A 23,621-nucleotide genomic window follows, 5' to 3' on the forward strand; every position below is an offset into this window, starting at 1 on the left:
CCAATTTGCTGGGTAAAATTAACCCAAGATGCGTTCTGTCCTATATTTACCCAGCCCTTGGGTTAATAACAACCCAAAAACATCCAGTAATTTTCATAACTCAAATCAAGTCTAAAAACTACGGTGCCCGCGAGGTGACATGGTCGGTTCACTTAGTTGTGTTGTGGCCACGACATCATAACTCATATTGTCGAGGTAACGACATCCTTATGTCGTGGCTTCGAGATGCTATGTTGAGGGAACGACATATTTTTATTGTGGCCACGAGTTCAATGCGTAAACAAACCTGCGTGACCATAGCAACCCGGGATTATCAGATATTATCATAAAACATTTTTATTAACATTAAACATTTAATTTAATATTTGTATAGGCTATTATTATTATTATTAAATTAACTTCTAGGGTTATATTTTTATATTTGTTATATATGCTTATTTCCCTTTCAATTTGTGTATCGCTTTATCTAGTTAACGTTTTGTGTAATTATGCTATATTTGCTAGCCTACCATATATTTTGCAAATACTGTGAATGCTTGACAATTATGCCAATAAAGTTTTGACTTTATGATTGTATTTATGCCCGTGTGTGATGATAAATGAGCATGTTGTGTTTTCATTTACAAATTAAATTACGTGAATGATTAATTCCTCAATGAAACACTATATAGTATTCGTAATTATGGTCTATTACTTAGCAGAAATAAAATGAAATATAGCCTATGTTAAATTTAAACTGCATTCCAGTAAAAATTCCAGTCAGCATAATCAAAGCTTTATTGCATGTCGAGCATTTACAGTAGGCTGTTATTTACAATTCAGAACGTTAAGTAAAGAGATTGAAATGAAGGGAAAAAAACGAATATAAACGAATATCAAAATATAACCAATAATAATAGGCTAATAATAATAATAATAATAAACAAATATTATGGGGAAAAGACGATCAGTTAATGGATTTACAATACTGTGGGATGGATAAAAATGTTTTATCGTGGGCCTATTTTATTTTATGCACTTTATGTAACATTTCATGAATAACTTGAACATTTGAAAGCTGACTGTGGCACGTAATACAGTCCGGTAGCCATGGTAATAATTTAATAATGTAATTTCTATAATAATTAATACAATAATTTCTTAATTCTAAATAAAATATTAATGAATCCATCTCTGATAATCCCAGGTTGCTATGGTCACGCAGGTTTGTTTACGCATTGAACTCGTGGCCACAATAAAAATATGTCGTTCCCTCAACATCATAACTCGTGGCCACGACACAACTAAATGAACCGACCATGTCACCTCGCGGGCACCATAAAAAAACAGCTTATACTGAAGCCAGTCTGGCAAAATGACAGCTTGTGGAATGAGCCACTTTATGACGTAATAGTGTATCTAAACACTGCCTACGCAGAAAAAGATCAACACCTGCTTCTACATCGCTGCCACGATAAACTTTATTTGACAAACTTTATTTTTAATGAAGTTCCAGACCACGTCAGTAAGAGCTTGATCCTTTGTTTACTTAATTATACCACGGATTCATATACAAACAAGGCACAATTCCAACGTGGGATTTTCAGAAAGACTGAAACTAAAAGATGATGCTCTGCCAACTAATAATGTTGCACCACACAATATTACGAGGTCACTATTGCTTTGTCTGTTATTAGATCATATGATACGGAGTATTTGTGTGTGTTTTAACCTAAATCACAGCAGCGCCCATCTGTGAAGTACGTAGGCTGTCAAACATACACAACTGTTAGCCAATCACAGCAGTGGACGTTACTTCCAAATCTACAAATCTTCCATGCCTATTTGGGGCGTTCTGATGAAAGGGGTCAAAACAGGACAGAAAATAGCCTATTATTTCTAAATTATGATGTTTTTTGATGTAAAAATCTATTATACCATTATTATATTGATAACATTATACTTGACAACACTGAGTAGCTAGACCTCAGAGAACAGTACAAAATAATAAAAACGGCAGTTCATGACCCCTTCAACTTAAAAATCATCTATATAATTTATACACTATGTTCCAAAATATTTGATAGAAAAGTCATTATTCAGTGATAATATTCCCTTCCAGTGACCTGTTACTTAAAAAATGTAAATGAGTCAGTGAGTTGAACCTAAGAATTGAATAAATAAATTCTTTTGAACAGGTTCTTTTAAAATGAACTGGTTGAATTGGCTCAAAAACCAGTCTAAATGATTTATTTAAGAATTAGTATGGTTTGTTTATGAAATTCACCAACTCTTCAAAAGATTCTTCAAAACACATTCATTTTTGTTCCACGTAAAAAAAAAAAAAAAAAAAGTTTGGAACAGCATGAGGGTGAGTAAATAACAAGATGAACTATCCTTTTACAGAGTCAAATGTCGCAGGAAAAGAGAAATAAAACAAAAGATTAAATATTTTACAGGCCAAGAAACTGGACAACTTCAGAGTGGACAAGAAAAAATATATAAACAGAATGAAAAGTTTAGTCTGGTGTTAGATCAGAGAAATTATTTTTTAGAAGCTACGCTCTCCAGATTCACCAAAACCTCACGTAAAATCTCCATACATGGCCTCCACAAGAAAGTACGCTTATGTCACGGCACATATGCACCACTGAATATTTTTAGCTCAACAACTTGCCACACTTGCCATCATGGAGAGGAACCTCAGTGTGTGTGTGTGTGTGTGTGTGTGTGTGTGTGTGTGGGTCGGTGGGAGACAAACTGACAAGTATGTGTGAGTGGGAGACAGTGAAAGTGATTTCACACATTCAACACTTACTCAAGTAAACCCAGAATAAGCAATCATCCACCCCAAAGAGATCGTTCTAGCCACAACTGTCCTCGCCTGTTAGCACAGGCAACACTTCCACACGCTTCTTAATCTCTGGCCCTGTAAGGGCCTCTGTCTGGCCCCAGAATAGATTAAAAATACAGGAAAAGCTCACTCTGGCAAAGTAAACACACAACCGTGCACTAATAAAAAGGGTTATTTATGGTCAGGGCACAGCTAGGATGGATGTTGGCACACTAGCCTAGCATTTGAGGTTTAGCTTCTCAGCAGGGCATTGAGAACAGGCGTGTATAAAGTCACAAAATATATATTCAGAAGATCATCTCTCTTAAAGAAAGAAGTAAAAAGTTATAATTATAGTAAATATTACAACAAGTGTGGTTTTATTGGCTGAAAATAGTAGTGAAAATTGGAAAAAGCTGGTGTATGGAAGCTAATCTGAGGGTTGTTAAGTGTAAAAGTGTACCCAACAGGAAGAAAGGAGAGGTATGCAAGGCTTTTACACATGTGACCAGAACTAATGAGAAGTCCCGGGTGGGCTTTCTGTTAATACACACACACACAAAGACAACCCTGGCATGGTTTCACAAAGGCAACAACATTATTTCAGTCTTCAATATACAATTCTAACTGGGGGAAATATATGAAAGGTAGTGAATTAGCAATTCTAAAGTACATTTTCTAGTGCAAAACACAATGCTAGGGTCATTTTCTGGGTCAATTCTGGGTCATTTTCCCAGGTTTGCTGTGCTTGTTGTATGGCTAAACAAATTGCAGAAAAAATACTATAATATTTATTAATATTAAATAATATAATGAACTACAAAAATGTAATAGTTCACTGCAAAATAAAAAATAATAATTAAAACAATAATGAACAATATTGTAAAATGTAATTTTGTTGTACAGCTGTAAAATGACAAAACAAATATTTATATGGTCATTTCTTTTTCAAACATTTCAAATCATTATGCTTTTATTGTGGCAGAAAATTAAAGGGAAAGTTCATCCAAAAATGAAAATTCATTAATTACCCTCATGCCGCTACAAACCTGTAATGGCATCCGAGAACTTTCTGACCCTCCATAGACAGCAACGCACAGAAACGTAGTAAGAACATCATTAAAATAGTCCATGTGACATTAGTAGTTCAACCGTAATTTTTACGAAGCTACGAGAATACTTTTCAGTTCAACATTTCTTCTCTACTTTCTGTGTGCACAGAAAATAAAAATAATGACTTTATTCAACAATTCTTCTCTTTCGCGTTCACCGCCGTTCACGAGAGTACCACGACGCATGCGTGAATTGTTGAATAAAGCCATTATTTTTCTATTCTTTTTGCACAAAAGTATTCTCGTAGCCTTATAAAATAATAATAAAATAAGGTTGAACCGCTGATGTCACATGGAATATTTTAACGATGTTCTTACTACGTTTCTGGGTCTGGGAATATTTCAGTTCCATTGCTGTCTATGCAGGGTCTCAGATTTCATCAAAAATATATTCATGTTCCAAAGATGAATGAAGGTCTTACGGGTTTGGAACAACATGAGAGTGAGTAATTATTAATGACAGAATTTTCATTTTTGGGTGAACTACCCCTTTAAGAAATTACGATGTAAATATTTGTTTTGTAATTTTTGTAAGATGGTTGGCGCATGTTGCATTTCTAAATGTCCCAAACTCAGAACACATGCAGAGATGAGTTCATGTTAAGCAGCATTTACTGTGAAACGAGACTGAAAACACTGGATCATGAGCTGCACGCGTATAAATGAAAACAGTGCCACACTTCACTCTGAAACATGCATCACATATATTTAATTAAATCACATTCTTTGCAATTTGATTATCACACCAAGCCATACAGCAGCTTCGTTTTTAAAATAATAATGGTGGTCATAATACACTTTTAAAAGATTTAAGAGCTGCTCTGTTCTGGTTTACAGTGGGTCATGCTGACCTGAACTACAACAATAAAAAGAGCAAGTCAATTTCAAAACTGTTTTACAGCTTTCATCTGTTTGCCAGACTTATAAGTGAGCATCTGATCTTCTAACCCATCCTCAGATTACTAACCGTATGACCCACAGTTTAGAGAAAACTGACCTTGCCATGGCAGCACTGGCATGGCATTAGAATCCAGAAAGATTTATCATGTTCTTTCATTATGTTCCTCAAGGCTCTTTCCACATTCCCACACATCATTGTAAACACTAAATATTATTGATCTACTTTCCATTTTCCAGTTCTGGGGTGTGTAACCTTCTATGTATGGGCTTGGAAATCATAACTCTGGTTAAGAAAAACAATGACAGAAACACCATGGACCAAAAATGTTAAAAATGTAAAGAAATAAAACAGAATATAAAGGAGAATGCCTGTTTAAGGTTTTACACATACTTTAACCATTGACTTTCCATAACTTGCCATTTATTTTTTTTAATCATGTTATAGGGATTGCTTTAAATATTTTAGAGCTGAACATAACTAGCAAAAATCATGTTCACTCTTTTACATGCCTTTATAATAATTCATTAATTTCTATGGCTTGTCCTGGCCTGGAAACCACAATTTGAAATTCCCTAATATGTCAAGATTTCATGATCCCTGGTTTTTGTATAGAAACACAAGTCTGAGCATGTAAAGAAAAGCCTGACGTCATCTAGTTCAAACCGAATGACTTTCGCAAACAAATTGACGCAACGATTAACATGTATGAACTGAAGAAGTATAAATCCACATATCTGGGGACTTATTTAAGATAACCCTGCATAATCTAAACTCATTCTAAGGTGAAAATATTATGATTTCACAACACTGTACAATAATTATGAGGTTGCTTTGTGTTTCTTGGATGCATCATAAAATAGAGCAGATGTACAAGATCACTAAAATGTCAAGTTCAGTGCCTTATGGTTAAAAGTCATCTGAAGCTCTTCTGGCACAAAGCAACAGATGCGGAGAGGCAGATTCATGACCTCCTAAAATACACACGGTCATCAAAATCTTGTACCTCATACCTTTCTCTCTGAACACTATTTAATGGAGCATTAACAAAGCTGAAGCAACAGACCAAATACTAAAATGCACAATGCAATCTTTCAGTTTTTTCTCAGTGACGCATATAAGTTGATGACAGTGCTGATCAAATCGCTAAACATAGTCAATATCACAAAACACGAGTTTAAATTACCAAGAACACAGAGACTAGTATTTAAGGCTATGCATTTAAATGAGAGGGCCAGCCCTTCAGGATCTATGTCTGCTACCACCTGTTAACCCTGGCCAACACCCTCCAGACCCTCCAGTTTCACACTCCCATAGAACATGAGGTGAGGGGTTAATCTGATATTGTGCTGAAGGAACCTACAAAGCGGCGAGCAGATGGCCATCTCTGAGCAAGGTTTCTGCTAATAGAAGAAAGCCAGAGATGGAAACAAGAGAAGCATTTTTGACTTAGACCGCAACATTTTTGGCTTGACGTTCACATCTTTGTGCAGATAATGAAGAAGATAAACAGTGCAAATGCACATGTGAGGTAAAATGAACCTTGACGTGTTCCTCCATGGGTAGATATGGAGAAACCAAATAAGGGATGGGTCAAATTTATATGATATTATTGAATAAGATGCTGCGTTTCATCATTTTGACCTGAAAAAAATCTGCACTGAAGTTTACTTTGTTGGCCAAATACGGATGAAGATAGAAAGCCTTTACAGAGTATGAAAAGTGCAATAGGCAGTCAGATGAAAGTCCACCATGGTCTTTCCCACAACGTATCCTTCTGTGAGATCCGGAAACAAAATAACATTTGCTGGATGTGAGAGTGTGGGAGTTTTGAACTTCCTCATCACATTTTTTTTTCCTAATGGGGGGAGGGGTGATGCCATCAGCCACACATTAAATATGTACATGCATAGTTATAATCATGCTACAATGTGTTTTCTAAAGTTTACAGCCAAGCTGTTTGCAATTTTTACAAAAAACCATGATGGTCTTTTTCCTTTGTATAACCCAGTGAACTGTCTATATACAAGTATTGGTCATTTTTTGGAAAGACCACTTTCATCAGACCGGTTTAATCATTTGGTTTCTATTTTATCTCCTGTATTATTTTGGTGGTTATTAAACATTTTTAAGGTACTTCAAGTAGGTTGGTAAATTAGCCTTATATCACTTGATGAAATATATAGTTGTAACATAAAATACACAGGCACCGATATGCCACCCAGTAAAACCTCAAACTTTGCCACCGTGCTTGTTATTATGAATTTTTGGCAAAACAAAACAAAAAAACTGACAGTGTAGATCTGTTAGTCTGACTGCACAAAAACCAGACTGATTTCAGTCAAACCCAACATCATCAAATTGATCAATTGTGGTAACCAAATAGATGCAACATGTACGAATAGAATTAGAGTAAATCTTGTTCTCTGGTGACTCTTATTTAAAATTTCCCTGCATAATCTAAACTCATTCCAATATGAAAATATTATATTACAACACTGCACAATAAATATGAGGCTGCTTTGTGTTTCTTGGCTAAAGCATGAAACAGTGCAGATGTACCAAATCACTAAAATGTCAAGTTCAGCACATTATGGTTAAAAGGCATCTAAAGATATCCTGCCACAACGAAACATACACATAGCCAAAGAATGCACCGTGAGGCAACAGATGCTGGGAGGCAGATTCATGACCTCCTAAAATACACGCTCATTAACAACCCTTGTACCTCACACCTTCTTCTCTGATCACCATTTAACCAAACTACAGCAGGTTTCGTGTATTTAAGCTAGATGGATACATGCTGGATGAAGCCGAGCTAGAATTGCATTATCTAGGTCTGTAGTCCAATTTAACAAAAACCGGACTGGTCGATTTCAGTCAGAATAAAGCCTTCACATGACATTTTAAAAAGACAGATTCTTACTTTAATCTGACTGAAATCAAACACTTAAAGGGGACATGACATGAGACATCAAATTTGCCTTGATCTTTTGGCATATTGGTAAAAAGCAAATAGAAATTACAATCACTGGCGCTATCATGTCTACACTGGATACAGGATACAGCTTGTCTATACTTCAAACAGCTTGTTCGCATCTTTGTACAGATATCAGAAGGATCCCAGCATAAGGAACAAGTGGATAGTTCATTTTTAATGGCACCTCTGATCGTGTCAGAGGATTGATCGGAGCATTTTGTTTTGTAAATGAGACACAGCTTCATGGAGAGTTCACAAAGAAACATTTGTTGAAAGATGAAGCTGTACTATATCTAACTGCAGCTGCATCACAAACCGGAAGTAAATGATTTAATAATGCTTTGTCTGAAAATTACCATTTTATTTTGATTATGTTGTCAAAACACACATGCAATAGCGAGTGGGTGTTGACACTGTTTCCTGTGCATCGACGTTAGCCAATCATAACAGTGGCTGATTATTGAGAAGCCTTAAAAGACACACCCCTTAAAAACAGGCCATTTTAGAGAGAGGTTCAGAATGAGGGTTAAAAATACTAATTTTTCCACATGTTTATTTGTTTTGGCGCAAAAAACTTAAAAGAAAACCTCAAAGAACACATTAAAATAATAAAAAATACATGTCGTGACCCCTTTAAAGTGCACGTAAAAGCACTTTTTGACAACTATTCCAGTTAAGTGCAGGGAGTTTATGTATCAGAGAATTACTGTTAAAAGTGCACTCGGTAACTTTTTGTTTACTGTCACCAACTGGCCTGGATGCATTAAGATTTACTAGCTGCTGCCACTTTATATTGAAACACTTACTTAGTGGATTTGTAAAGTACTAGCCAAAAGCTCTATAAGTAAATATAGTAGTAATAGTAGTATTATGCATGGCGGCACCTACTGAATGAATGCGTGGCCAGCACCATGTAAAATAAAACATCATTATCTTCTTATAAATAATTAAAATTGTTTTTAATAAGTGCCTTTATTTGATTTATTTATTTGATTTACTTTTGTACGTCTGAGTGTGTGTAAAGCATTTTAATCTACCAAAAAATGTCCACTTTAAGTGCTGCTGAGCATGACAGCAAGTTTATCATGGTGATGCATCTAGCCCCTGAAACAATGAATCACAAATTTAATGTAATTCGATAGTACAAACATAAAAAAATTGATTTCAAATACCACAGTCCAAACAATCTCTTTCCAGCTGCAACCTCAGAGACCGAATGAGCTAACGTTAAATAAAGCAACTATACATCAACAAGACAATACAGAGTAATGAATGACACAACTAACAGTTACTGATAATTCTTGTCGATTTTGATAAGAGTGTTGTTGTTATAACCACATATATCTAGAATACACACAAATGTGAGCATTTAAGTGAAATCCACAATTATAATACAAAAGTCAAGTAGGCATTTGGGTTGCAACTTTTTTAAATCTGTGCCCATTTCATTGGGTTAATTCATCAGCAACTAGCTTCCACTGAAGTTAAAGCGCACTGCTGCTAACTCCGGCGATCACAATAAAATAACAGGTTAAACCTAGCGCGCAACAACAGAAAGTATAAAACCCCAAGCAGTTTTTAAAATCAAGAGTTGTTGTTATCTCCTTACCTGCATTTAAAGCGTTGAACTCTTCTTCGGAACAGAACAGAACCGCGGCGCTTCGCCTCCCACAGACTCGCAGTGATTGAATCGGATTAATCCGCAGGAGAGAGCAGACCCTCAGTCTATAAACTTCACCGGTGCTCACACGTGTGTTTGTCTGTCTGTCTCCGCGAAAGAAGAATGATTTCCTAAAAACTAGTGAGTGAAATGTGTGCCTGTGTATGTTTAGCCGCGCAGACTCCGGGAAGCCCGTCTCTTGTCTATCATCCGCGGCTCTGTGTGTATTTGGTGAGGAATAACGGGAGGTGAGCGTCGGTTCACAGTAGCGTTATTGTCCGCGAGTGCGACCCGGCGGCCGCTGATGGAAAAGGGCTGGGCTTCAGACATCGCCTAGTCCATACACAAGAGACAAAAACAGCCATGTTTATTCATCTAAACGCTTTCAAAGATTCCGTATCCACGGTTTGTTTGTTAAAAAAAAAAAAACATTTGTTTGTTAGTATAACATCTAAACAAAAACGTTTTTGTTTGTCATAATAAGAGAAATGTAAGCTATTTATTTGTTTGTTAAAAGAAAACATTATTTTTGTAACTTTTGTTTGTTAAAACAGTGTAGCCTGCATTTGTTTGTTTGTTTGTTTGTTTGTCTTCATTCAGTGAATTTTGGTTCTATGAAGAGAGTTAAAAAAACAAACAAACAAACTAAAAACCTTAAACCCTAAAACACAGATGACCGTGATTTTCTTTTGAAAGACCTTTGAAAAAAAAAATAAAAATAAAAGAAAGAATGTATGAATGAATGAATAAATAAGGACTGTAAATAAATCATATAAATAAATAAATCAAGACTATTTTTGTGAATATCTATCTGTCTGTCTGCCTATCTATCTATCTATCTATCTATCTATCTATCTATCTATCTATCTATCTATCTATCTATCTATCTATCTATCTATCTATCTATCTAATTGTTCTTGTTTATTTCACAGTCACTTAAACCATAAATTATTGCCAATTTAGATCTTAACACAATGTAAAAAGGATGCCTTATTTAGTTTCTGCTTTATAGAGGGGGTGATAGGGTCAAAGGTCATGTTTGGGCTATCTATCCGGCTATCTATCCAACTATCTATCCAAACAAAGCATGAAACTGAGAGGAAATGCAAAATAGTGTAGGAAACAAAAATGGCAGGATATTTTAATTCAGTTGATGATTTTATAATTTTTCACCTCTGATTTAATATCGTTTTTAATATTCTACCTTTGGCAGTATTTCTATGTGTGCGGCAGACAGAAAGAGAGATATGTTCATGGTCACACAGATGGTGGGTGTGTTGAGTAGGTGTTTGTTTGAGTGGGTGTGTCTGCTGTGGGAGCTCACAGTGTGCCAAAGAAAGAACACACAAACACATTCATGAAAACACACCCAATTGCGCCACACCTCTCATCCAGCATCACCATCATGTGACCAATCCCACTTCACCTCACAGTGGGCATCATAAAAATACAACCAATCTCCTGTCACCCCTGTGTATGTCCCATGGGCAGTCTCCTCCACACCTTCAAAGTAAACCGACATCAAGGCCTTACTCTTTTCCACAAACACATCATGTTTATTTGACCATATCAGAACGGCTTCATTGCTTTGAAAATCACAGTGTAATGGAGTATATTTTGATTACGTGTGTTGCAGTTATGGACACTTTCTGAGTATTCAAAGGTGACAATCAAAGGTGACAAAGAGACCTAAAGCCAATAATTGATTTTTCTTATAAACACACACACACCAATACACTCTTTCCAAACCTCCTTAAGATGGCATTTATTTAAGCTAGAAAAACTGAACCGAGCTAAATTAAACTCTATCAAAACGCCTAAAGATGAAAAACGATTAATTTAACCTAAGACTTGTAATGCTGCCTGCAACCCGAAGAGGCCACTGTTGTCAAAATATTCAATCTACGATTTTTAAAGGGATAGTTCACCCAAAAATCATTTACTCACCCTCAAGTAGTTCCAAACCCAGTGTTCGAATTGAGGGGGGGCTGGGGGGGGGGGGTCCCGGACCTCCCATAAGCATTAAGGGACCCCCCATAAAACCTAAAAATATATACTTGGGGGATCCCCTGGTTTTTCAATAAAACTATAATACTTGAAACATTGAACTAGTGAAAAGGAAAATTCAATGAAAAGATTTGATGGCTGTATTAAATTTAGACCTGCTCATGTTACATCGTATTGTATTTTTGAGCGTTTGTACAGCGTTGCTCATTATAACCAATCACACACGATTCTGTTGAGCTTAGGAATGCAGTGGCCAATCAGAGGCGGTCAGATTAGTCATCGCTGAATTTTGTTCAGGCTGAAACTTGCGAATTCCCACATCATAAGCAATAAAAGGGCAGACGTACGTACGATAAAAGTAAGAGATTCATTTATCATACAGATTATAAGAGGAGCTATGAGTGCTTAAACACTAGCTAGACTGACTGAGTGCATTCTTTCACTGCATGATTCAGTCTAATAAAATGCAGAATGCTCCCAAAATTCAAGATGGGGCAGAAAATATGTATATTTATATAAATTCATCTAGTTAATCAATATCACACGAAGAGTGCCATTTCCATATTGATTTTATACAACAGTTCAATAAACAATAAGTTAATAGACTTACGTTTTAAAATATTGCATATTGCATATTTAACATATTGCCTATTTTTGCTCTATTTCGCCAACAAAAGATGGTTCCAAACACAGCCACAGCAGTGTTTTGCGTCTCTGAGCAACATGACAGTGTTTCGTTCCTGAATGAATCAACCGTTTAAATGATTCGGTTCAATCACTCACTTAATAACAGTGACTTACTGCCACCTATTGGCGGTTTTAATTTCACATTTAAAGTATATATTTTTAAATAATTTCAAATATCAGTATTCAATGTTTTAGGATTAAAATATCAAAACATTTATGCATTTGTAACGGCAGGTTAAACAATTGCATTAAACAATGTGTAAATACATCTGAATGCCACTTCAGATGCAGCTTCTGTGTTTCCTCTGCATTGCAAAGATGAATTTTGTTGATAATGATTTTAATAATAATGATATTCTAGGAAAAAAAAGATTTTATAATGGTAAAAATGCCCATAAAGGGTAAAAATCACTTTAAACTTGTTTTTAAAATATAAATTTCTACCACTGCTGTGAAATGACCACGCAGAATATGAAGAATATCAAAAACTTTAGGAGTCAGCTACCCACGGCAGTCTGTTATCGATAAAATCCCAGAAAATATCTATATATATCTATATATACCCAAAAGATATCATTTTTTGTTTATATTGCACACCCCTAAGATAGGTATTTAATTCTTCTTTGCTGATTGTTTGCACATAATTCACTGATCATCGTAAAATACGCTTTTATCTTAGAATTAGGTTTCCTCAACGATAAAAAGGACAAGACAAAAAATATGAATCATATTTATACAAGGGTTTTTTTTGGGGGGGGGGGGTCTGTTTAGGGGGACCCCCCAAGAGCTTTGACACAATTCGGACACTGTCCAAACCTGTATGAGTTTCTTTTTTCTGCCGAACACAAAGGAAGATATTTTGAAGAAAGTTTGTAGCCAGGCTGTTTTGGGGCAACATTGACTTCCATAGTAGGAAAAAAAAAATACTATGGAAGTCAATGGTGCCCCAGAACTGCTCTGTTTCCCACATTCTTCAGAATATCTTCCTTCGTGTTCAGCAGAACAAACACATTCATACAGGTTTGGAACTACTTGAGGGGGAGTAAATGATGACAGAATTTTCATTTTTGGGTGAACTATCCCTTTAAACAGTAGGCTATTCATTATATCTTTGTCTACATAGACTTGGATAGTTGCCTCTTTTTACTCCAGTGAACATTTAGGGTAGGTACATGAAATGAAGTAGAAAAATTAAAGTCTAAAACTTTGATTTTAGATTTGAATTTAAAATTAAAATGTTATAAACCTACATTAAGTTTACATTTTTGTCTATTTTGGCTAGGAAAAAATAAATTTTACATTAATGGGGAAATTTGCCACAGATATTGACTACACACTGTAGTTACATTACATTGTTATAATAATTTACGGCATATTAAGTTACGGTAATGGAAACCTACAGTGTATTGTAAATACCTTTATGAAACACAAAACAGGTAAAAACTGAAAAAGGTGACACACAAAAATATCAAACTATATATATATATATAGTACACACACATTCAATACAAACATACAATTAAAAATTAAAAATAATACATTTAAAACACATTAAGATAAATCAAACAATTTTCCACCTACTACATTTATTTATTTATTTATTTGGTGTTTTGAATGTGTTAAAAGTTCTCTGCTTTGAGGAACTGACTGACCTCTGACCTTCTGTGAGAGCGTCTGTTTATTCCTCTGCAATCCAGTGTTTTCTTACACACCAAAGCCAAAAGAAGTGGAATCTGCAAACACCGCCTCTATTTGATGTAACACCTGTATGTGGAAAACACATGTAACTGAACCACCTCTGAATTGACCCTTTGCTAATCCCGCCTTAAAAACATTTCTGACCAATCCTTACTTGACAAATGTCTGACAAACATTAGATCTTGTTAAACGTGTATGTATGGTTTTATTTATTTATTGTCCGTACAATGAAAGTAATTTAGGTCCAATGTCTTCTTTTCTGTTTTGAAGGTTTGGAATGACACATAGGCTTGTAAATGACAATATATTTTTCATTTTTTTGGGTGAACTATCCTTTTTTTTTTTTTTTTTGTACATACAGCTCATACTGACGTTTCCCAGAGCCTCATAACCCTCTGACAAATAACAATGAGTCATATTATGCGCAGCAATGTCAACGTAGGCCTATGTGGGAATTATCTGGATGATTCTAAGAATCATTATGGCAAACTATGATAGCAATCAGTGTCATCTCTTCCTGTCTTTTCTTCTGCTCATTTGCTCACACTTTGCTCTACGGTTATGCTGGATGTCATACATTACTCAGCCTCAAATGTCACACAATCCACCCACAGTCCATGTACTAACTGTCTGATCCATAACAATGCACACAAAACCGGAAAGCACTTTTTGATGTTATAAACTTTAATCTGATTGTCTATATGGACTATAACAACTCACCTATGTTTTTTTATACATTATAAATATATTAATAAGATTATATGTGACCCTGGACCACAAAACCAGTCTTAAGTCGCTGGGGTATATTTGTAGCAATAGCCAAAAATACATTGTATGGGTCAAAATTACAGATTTTTCTTTTATGCCAAAAATCATTAGTATGTTAAGTAAAGATAATATTCCATGAAGATATTTTGTAAATTTACTACTGTAAATATATTTTGATTAGTAATACGCATTGCTAAGAATTCATTTGGACAACTTTAAAGGCGATTTTTCTCAATATTTTGATTTTTTTGCACCCTCAGATTCCAGATTTTCAAATAGTTGTATCTCTGCCAAATATTGTCCTAACATAACAAACCATACATCAATAGAAAGCTTATTTATTCAGCTTCCAGATGACGTGTAAATCTCAATTTCGAAAAATTGACACTTTTAAGACTGGTTTTGTCGTCCAGGGTCACATACCAGAAAATGGAGAATATTAGGCCTATATAATAGTTTAATATTTTTATTTAATATTTGATATCATTGTTTTTACCAAAAATAATGGTTACTACAGTTACTATAAAACTTTAATGAAACAGGATCTCTCTCAAAGAGCTTTCAGATTCTTCCTGGTATTTTGTTCATTTCATTTTATGGTAGTAGTCAATAAAATCCTCAACTTCCTGGAACAAAACTGATTGTTTCTGTTGAGGAGCAAAGACAGACGGCAGTCAGGTGTGCGCAAAAGACAAATGGCAACTGTTAAAATCATAATTGTAGTTATTTTGGATGGGCAGAGAACAAGGACCCTCACCTTAATCACGTGACGGTGAAGGTGCGAGGAGGTGGGCGTGTCCTCGCGAGACTGACTGGCGCTCACCTGGGTCACTGTGAACGGATCCGAGTGGTCGAGCAGTGCGCTTTGACGGAAGTGGACACGCAGAGTAAGGTGGACGTATTCATGGCTTCACCTCTGAAAGCGGGATTCCACAGACTGGAAGTCCAGAAAACTACATGGGATGTTCCTGACCGATACACCTCACTCAAGCCCGTTGGCTCTGGAGCCTATGGGACAGTGTGGTAAGGGGGCTGTTACGGTGAATTATTATTATGTAGAAAGAGAATTACATATGTTAATGGAGGTTTATGCTGTACACGTAAGGGGGATTTCTATAGGATTTATGGCAAATATGTTAAGAGAGACTGAAAGATATATGTTCAGGAGGATTATAGGCTATGGTAAATGGGATTTATATGCTATATGACAGATTATGGAACTGATTTGGAAAATGCAGTGGCTGTATGCAGTCTATTTATTTTTGACTCTTCACTACCAACTTTAAACAGTGGTATAGATGTATTCATTCTATTCATTGAATTTGCTTAATGTATTATTTATTTATTACTAAAAATCCAGTGCTACACTTTACTGTTGCTTATGTTTATTATGCACATGTAATATTAGCAACATATGATATGCTATATGCGTCTATGATATAGATCTGAGACTGAGTGAGCTTAAACAGATGTGAACTCACATACCTAAGAGGCAGGTTTCAGCATGTTTGCTGATAACAGAAATTCCCCCTAAATACTGACAGGCTCGATCAATAGCTTTCTTCAGTCTTGAGCAAATTCTTTTAGATATATGCCATTTCTGACAGCTGATAATCAATTATACAAATAAAATGAAAAGGGTTAGGCCTATATGTTGTTTGTTATATGATTATGTATTATTTTTATTTGATATATTTACCCTTTGCATGTAAGGAAGATGCTGCATTTGTTTTGGTATTGGAATTATATTATAATACATTTAAACAAACACCAAAGAGCAGGTGTTTTTAATATAACTCCCCATGTCTCCCTCCACATTTGAACAAGTCTCTCTGTTATGGCAGAGAAACGAGTATCATGTTAACTGAACATGTGATGAGGTTTCTAATGATAACTTGTGTGCAGTTCTGCAACTGACCAGAAGACAAAGGAAAAGGTGGCCATTAAAAAGCTATACAGACCATTCCAGTCTCTGATCCATGCTAAACGTGCCTACAGAGAACTCCGGCTGCTCCGTCACATCCAGCACGACAATGTAAGTCTCAAATTCCCAAGAGGAAGACAATAAACCTAGAGCAAACTTTTTTCATTGAATTTTGTATGTTTCTGTATTATTTACATTGCTTTCTTTCTGTTTTCTTGACAGACTTATAATTTATGAACTTTCATGTATCATTTAGACCAGAGCTTTATGTATGTATGTCGTTTCATAATCCTTTTGTCAATTGAAAGAGAATGAAAAGATTTCAGGATACTATTGTTGTGAAAGCCCCCCTTTATCTTCTTAAACCGGTTTCTGTGCTTAGTAAACATTATACTTGACCTCACGCTGCTGCTTGTTTAATATGGACTTCAGGTTGAGTAGCAAGAGGATCAAGAATAATTAATGCAATAATTTATCCTCTTTTCAAATCCAAGCCCATTTAAGGCAATGGCATTTCAAATTCATCATTATTTTTAGCAGCATTGAATTTTCAGCAGAATGATTTTTTAAGCAACAGCAAATAAACACATAGCTGGAAGCAGCAAAGAAATATGACTTCAGGGTAAGATATTCCAAAGTTACTTTTTGCACTTTGGCCAGTGGCACTGTCTCCTAGTCAGGCTGCTAATACTGACAACTCTAAACCCGAAGTTCTATGGACTGCCATATACTTCCACAAATGCGAGAAATGTGCCTATATGTGCCATTTTTGGCATAAACGGAATAATTGTGAAATGAACAAATCTTTGCAATGCCAAGACCAACCCTGAATGCAAATATATTCTTCTTGCTGTAGGTGATCTGCCTCCTCAATGTCTTCACCCCTGATTCCACTCTGGAGAAATTTGATACTTTGTGAGTGTCAAGATGAAGAGAATGCATTCCTGTGCAAAAATCTTACGCTTGTCATGACAGGCTGAAGGATGCAGAGCAAGCATGCACATACTGTATGTGTGGATGTATTTGTGTGTGATTGAGACTGTGTGCTCTATGTGCTCTTTTTGACCATTTTGTTGATGTTAGTGATTTTTCAATGTTAAGAATATTTTTGAAATCCCAGTTTCACTAAACAGAATAGAAAAACACAGTGAAAAATATTGAAATGCTTACATTTTCTAATGCTTTTGCCCAGCTATATGGTGATGCCATTTGTCGCTCAGGATCTTGGACACATAATGAAGAAGAAACGGTTAACCAGCAAAGTCATCACATACCTGTTCTATCAGATACTGCGAGGACTCAAGGTCTGCTTTCATTCTGTTCGTTGCAACTTTCGTTCTTGTTTTTGATAGATGTACACACCAAGTTCCTTGAATACCACTTATTGATGATATTGAATACTGAATGATATTGCATCCAAATAGTAAATTATACTTTTTTCCTTAGTATATCCATTCTGCTGGGATCATACATCGGGTATGTACAATAAATCTTATTTAAATACTAGTGTTCAAATGTTTGGGGTCTGTAATACCCCTTGTGCTCTCTTCGGTCATTTCTGACCGGAGAATTTTACATTTTGAATTTTTAAAAATCGTAGCTTCACCAGAATGGTACGAAACTCGTTGACTTTTATGGCACTTGCTATGTGAACACACAAAAAAATTGAGGGCATGATTCGAAAAAGTTAAATGGTCGTAAAAAAAATAGTCACACTCATGGTCTTCGGTCAAAAATGACCGACCATAGGAAAAATACAGAAAATTTTTGTGTGTACAGTCTACAAATCCCCAGCAATGCAGAAAAACATTGCACAGCAATGAATGGGTGAAACTCTAAAACATCTAGAGTGCAAAATCAACACATCCACTCATATACACGCACACACACACACACACACACTCGTACCCCCCCCCCCCCCCCCCAATGAACTGGTGTGCCTGTAACACAGCAACAATGTAAAATAAAATCAATAATTCAACTACAATGCAGTTAAAAAGTGGACAACAAGGAATGGGTTATACTCTAAAACAGAGGTCTTCAACCCTGTTCCTGGGGACCCACTATCCTGAAGAGTTTAGCTACAACGCTAATCAAACACACCTGAAGCGGCCAATCAAGCTCCTAAAGACTGCTTGAAAATTGCAGGCAGGTGTGCTGAAGCCGGTTGGAAATAAACTTTCCAGGAGAGTGGGTCCCCAGGAACAGGGTTGAAGACCTCTGCTCTAAAACATCAAGAGTGTAAAACAGATACATCCACTCACACACACTCACAGACACACACACACATACACAATTATACACACTCAAATGAATTGGTATGGCTATAACCATATAGCCAAAATGAGTTGAGTGAAATAAGAGGTTGAAATCAGATCAGACCCTGAAGGATTAGGCTCTGATGAAGCATTCCTCTTCATTTTTGTTACATTTTTATAGTTTTTTAATGTTTTGTGTAACAAAATGCTTTCTGTGTTCAGGGTTGACTTTAGTAATAATAATGCAAAAACCTATATAATAATAATAATGCAAAAAAATATAAACCTTGACAAAAAGTAGTCTTTGAGAATGCCTAAATATACATTTATATCCACAACCTAATAAAAGTAAACAATTATGTCTAAAAACAACTAGGGAATTCACAAGACTCTCTATAGAGTCCTATACAGGCAACTAGTGGTTACACCATGAAATTACATGTTTTTTCTTTCTTTGCTCACACCAGGAGGTGCTAATTTGCATTCAAAAATTGGATTTTAAAGTCCTAGTGTCTATTTTCATCTGAAATACTGCATAAATTGAAAAATAATTTTTAAAAATTTGAAAAAAACATTTTTGTACTATTTTCAATGGGAAAAATTTATCATAATTATTGCATAAATATTAATTAGTACCATAAAATTCTCTCAAAATACAAAAGAAAAAATATTATTGAACAAAAATATATTAGATTGATTTTACTGAAGAAGAAAAAAATTCAATTTCAGGTGTCCGGTCACTTTTGACCGTGAAGACCATGAGTGTGATTCCCAAATAAGGACTGAGGTTAATGTTTATGAAAGAAGTCTGTCAAGTTCAAAAATAAGATCAATAATATGGTATTGTTAAAAAGTATTACAATTTACAATAACGATTTTACTATTTGAAAGTATTTGCAATGCAATTTATTCCTTTGATGCAAAGCTGAATTTTCAGCATCATTACTCCAAATTTCATTGTCACATAATCCTTCAGAAATCATTCTAATATGCTGATTTGCTTCTCGAGAAACATTTCAGAATATTATCAATGCTGAAAATGTCACTCCTGTCCTCCCGTGTCTTGTGTTTCCCCTCCTCTCGTGCCCATATTTGGTTTTCCTGTTCCCGTACTTGTTTGTCATCATTAGTTTATTAGTTTCCAGCCGTGTGTGATTGTTCCCCACCTGTTTCAGTTCTCCTCGTTTGATTTCCTTGTGTTTATAAGCCCTGTGTTTCCCTGCCTATGTGTCCGGTCTTAAACGTCATTTTGTGTGTTCCTGTAACCCCTGTGTGTTGATCATTAAAGACTCTCCTTCTGAGTATTCCTCGTCTCCTCGTTCCTGGTTCCCGTGTTTCCCTTGGAGTGATCGTGACAGAAAACAGTTTATATTTTTATATAACTGCTTAATATTTTTGTGAAACTGTGGTAATCCACGGGATACCCCTGGAATACTGGTCCCACTTTATATTAAATGGCCTTAACTATTATATACTTACATTAAAATTAATCATTTGGTACAGTGCACTTATTGTGTACATAAATACATGTTTTTACTTGTATAAAAAAAAATACCTTCATGTAATTACATCTGTAATTGCACTGTTGACCCATCCTTTACACCTTAACTAACCCTATAACATACCCATACCACCAAACCTGTCCTTAACCTTACCTGTATCCCACCTTAATAGCGCCACAAGTGATTTGCAATACAATATGAACACAATAAGTACAATGAACTTATTTTTTTATGTAAGTACATAGTAGTTAAGGCCACTTAACATAAAGTGAGACCGGGATACTTTAATGAATAGAAAGTTCAAAAGAACAGCATTTAAACTTTACTGTCTTTACTCTCACTTTTGATTCATTTGATAACATGATAAAATGCAAAATGTTAATAATGAGATTACTACAAATGCAGGCCATGATGTTTCTTTTGTTATTTTTTAAAAATGTGAATAAAATGTTAGTTTCATGTATTTACTTCACAATATGGCCAAAATCTGATTAATAGCCCTATTGGAATATTCCTGTGCATGGAAACACATTCGATGATATACATGATGAAATGACGGCGATCACTGATGTCTTGTTTCAGGATCTTAAGCCTAGTAACCTTGCAGTGGATGAAAACTGTGAATTAAAGGTAACATAGCAAAGTTAAAGTAAATGATGATATAATTAATGACCAGCAAAATAATTTTACAGTATTGAAAATAATACTATGAATAAATGATCATTTGTTTCACTCTTGAAACCTTTTGTCATTTTCTATGTGGCCTGTTTTCTGATACTCTTTGTTAGATCCTGGACTTTGGACTGGCGAGACACACTGAAACTGAGATGACGGGATATGTGGTGACACGCTGGTACAGAGCCCCTGAAGTCATTTTCAACTGGATGCATTATACTCAAACAGGTGACCTTTGACCCAACACATTGCGTACAAGGTGATTTAAAAAGTAAGAGGTTGACCTTGTGGATGGGTCATATTCTGTTCTGTTGTATCTAGTCTTTTGTCACTCAGTTCTGTTCTTCTGTACTCAGTTGATGTTTGGTCTGCTGGCTGCATCCTGGCTGAGATGATAACAGGAGAGGTGCTTTTCCCAGGCAGTGACAGTATCCTTTCTTTTTCCTGGCTTTTTAAATAAATCTGTCGACCAAAGGAGTGCTTATTCTTTAACGCCATGTTAAGGTATTGACCAGTTGAAGAAGATCCTCAACATGACAGGCACACCAAGCTCAACGCTTGTTCAGAAAATGCAAAGCAAAGATGTAGGCAAATACCATCAGACGACTCTTACTGCCTATTTGAGGAAAATGTGATTCTTGAGTCTGTTTTTCATTATTGTTTTGATGTGCTTGCAGGCACAATCATATGTCCGCTCACTTCCAGTACAAAAGAAAAAGGCCTTCAAAGAGGTCTTTTCTGGTATGGATCCTAATGGTATGTGCACAACTCCCAAATCAGTTTCACCCTCAGGCCATCCAAGATGTAGATGAGTTTGTTTCTGCATTGGAACAGATTTGGAGAAATTTTGCATTACATCACTTGCTCACCAGTGGATGCTCTGCAGTGAATGGGTGCCGTCAGAATGAGAGCCCAAACCGCTGATAAAAACATCACAGTAATCCACAAGTAATCCATATGACTCCAGTCCATTAATTAACATATTGTGAAGGGAATTGCTGCATGTTTTTAATGAACAAATCCGTTATTAAGACATTTTTAACTTTAAACCATTGCTTTAGGCTAAAATACGAGTGCTCCACCATTGCTTTCTCCAGTAAAAAAGGAGAAATATGTACAGATTAAGCACCGTTTGCAAGCGAAAACAGTCCAAGTCCATTTGAAATGCTTAAATTTTATTTTTATTTTTGTTCTTACAAACAGAGCTTTTCACTTAACAAGACATTAACTGATGGATTGGAGTCGTATGGATTACTTGTGGATTACTGTGATGTGTTTATCAGCTGTTCGGTCTCTCATTCTGATGGCACCCATTTAGTGCAGAGGTCAATTTTCAGCAAATTTTCATTTTTGGGTGAACTGTTACTGTTTCTCACAAATGCATTTATGTGATATTGCATTGATTTTGAATGAGGAAATGTCACCCTCTAGTGGTAGACTACTACATTAGCTACTATATTACTATGATAATAATGTTTTTTCTTGAAAAGGTTTCCCATCTGATGCATTCTTTACTGTAATTCACCTTGATTTTAATGTTTGTTCTATCTACAGCCATCGACCTGTTAGAAGGCATGCTGGTTTTAGACCCGGAGGTCAGACTTACGGCAAAAAACGGTCTTTCACATCCATACCTTTCTGAGTTCCATGACCCTGAAAATGAGCCTGTGTCTCCTGCATATGACGATTCCTTCGAGAGTCTGGATCTGGCTGTCAGCGAATGGAAGAGTGAGAAAATATAAATACACACAAAGCTCCATCTTATTTAACATTTAAAATGCCTTCTTTACCATTCTGTTTAATCTGCTTTGCAACATTTCTAAATTCTTATGTTGGCATTGCCATCATTTATATTTTTTAATGCTATTCTGCCTTTTCATGTCTCACAGGTCTTATCCACATGGAGATAATGACATTTGACCAAGACAACCCCAGAGTGACTGCAACATAATCGAGAGAACAGTACTCCAAAGAATTAAAGACACTGATGAACTATTGTTTGCTTTCTTGTCAAATGCCATTGGATAGATGTCATCAAGCACAGTTCAATAGATATAATCCTTTGTTGTTATCAAACATTAACTAAACAGATATTGACGATGTCTAAGAGTGTAAACCAGCTTTTACAGAACTTTTAAGAACTCAAGTATTTAAAGATAATAAAGTGAGGAAAGATATTTTTTTGTGGATGCCTTTGTTCTTAATTATTATATTATATTATTGAAGTTTAATATTAACTTTTTTTATTATTTATACCCTGCTAAAAAACAAAAAAACAATAGAAGCCCAATAGAAACCATCACAGAAATTCTAATCGTTTCCATTAAAATGCCATTATAAGCCATTAGCTTTTTCCAGTAAAACCATTACAGAATCACCTTTTGTAGTGTGTTTTGGGCATTTTTCCAATAGGATTTAACATCCCACCAATATAATCCATCACATACCAGTAGACACCATTATAGTTTCCATTAAAACCAATACAATTCCCATTATAACCATTAAAACCATTACATTTTCTATTGTGTTTTGGGCAGGGTTCTGTTGGTTTTTTCAGCAGGGTAGTGTTTTATATCAAACCATTGGGTGTTAGTTAGACGTTAAAATATTAATTTACCGTAAGGGGGCGGTATTTGGTAG

At 35.5% G+C, this 23,621-nt stretch overlaps 2 protein-coding genes across 6 annotated transcripts in view; one reads left to right on the forward strand and one right to left on the reverse strand.

The window, feature by feature from the left end:
- Positions 1-13,827, reverse strand: part of plxnb1a (plexin b1a) — a 99,459-nt gene extending 85,632 nt beyond the window's left edge. For 3 of the 4 annotated variants that reach the window (XM_058764270.1, XM_058764272.1, XM_058764271.1), the window contains exon 1: positions 9,412-9,795. The gene's annotated coding sequence lies outside the window, so the exon portion shown is untranslated. Of the gene's footprint in view, positions 1-9,411; positions 9,796-13,808 lie in introns of those variants that run through there. The other variant, XM_058764273.1, reaches the window with a different exon arrangement.
- Positions 13,828-15,394: 1,567 nt separating this feature from the next.
- zgc:171775 (STKc_p38 domain-containing protein) lies at positions 15,395-23,158 on the forward strand. Of its 2 annotated transcripts, none has more exons than XM_058764277.1 (12): positions 15,395-15,645; positions 16,528-16,657; positions 17,403-17,461; positions 17,739-17,850; positions 17,993-18,022; positions 20,889-20,936; positions 21,095-21,209; positions 21,338-21,409; positions 21,486-21,565; positions 21,659-21,737; positions 22,536-22,709; positions 22,871-23,158. In XM_058764277.1, the coding sequence occupies exons 1-12, from the start codon at positions 15,527-15,529 to the stop codon at positions 22,930-22,932; spliced, it is 1,080 nt and encodes a 359-aa protein (XP_058620260.1). In that variant the 5' UTR covers positions 15,395-15,526; the 3' UTR covers positions 22,933-23,158. The 2 variants fall into 2 exon arrangements, with proteins under 2 accessions (XP_058620260.1, XP_058620261.1); XM_058764278.1 differs by lacking the exon at positions 15,395-15,645 and adding an exon at positions 16,769-16,815 and having other exon boundaries at positions 16,532-16,657.
- The last annotated feature ends 463 nt before the right edge of the window (positions 23,159-23,621 follow it).

The sequence above is a fragment of the Onychostoma macrolepis genome, chromosome 23, assembly GCF_012432095.1.
Source record: "Onychostoma macrolepis isolate SWU-2019 chromosome 23, ASM1243209v1, whole genome shotgun sequence".
Lineage (NCBI taxonomy): Eukaryota > Metazoa > Chordata > Actinopteri > Cypriniformes > Cyprinidae > Onychostoma > Onychostoma macrolepis.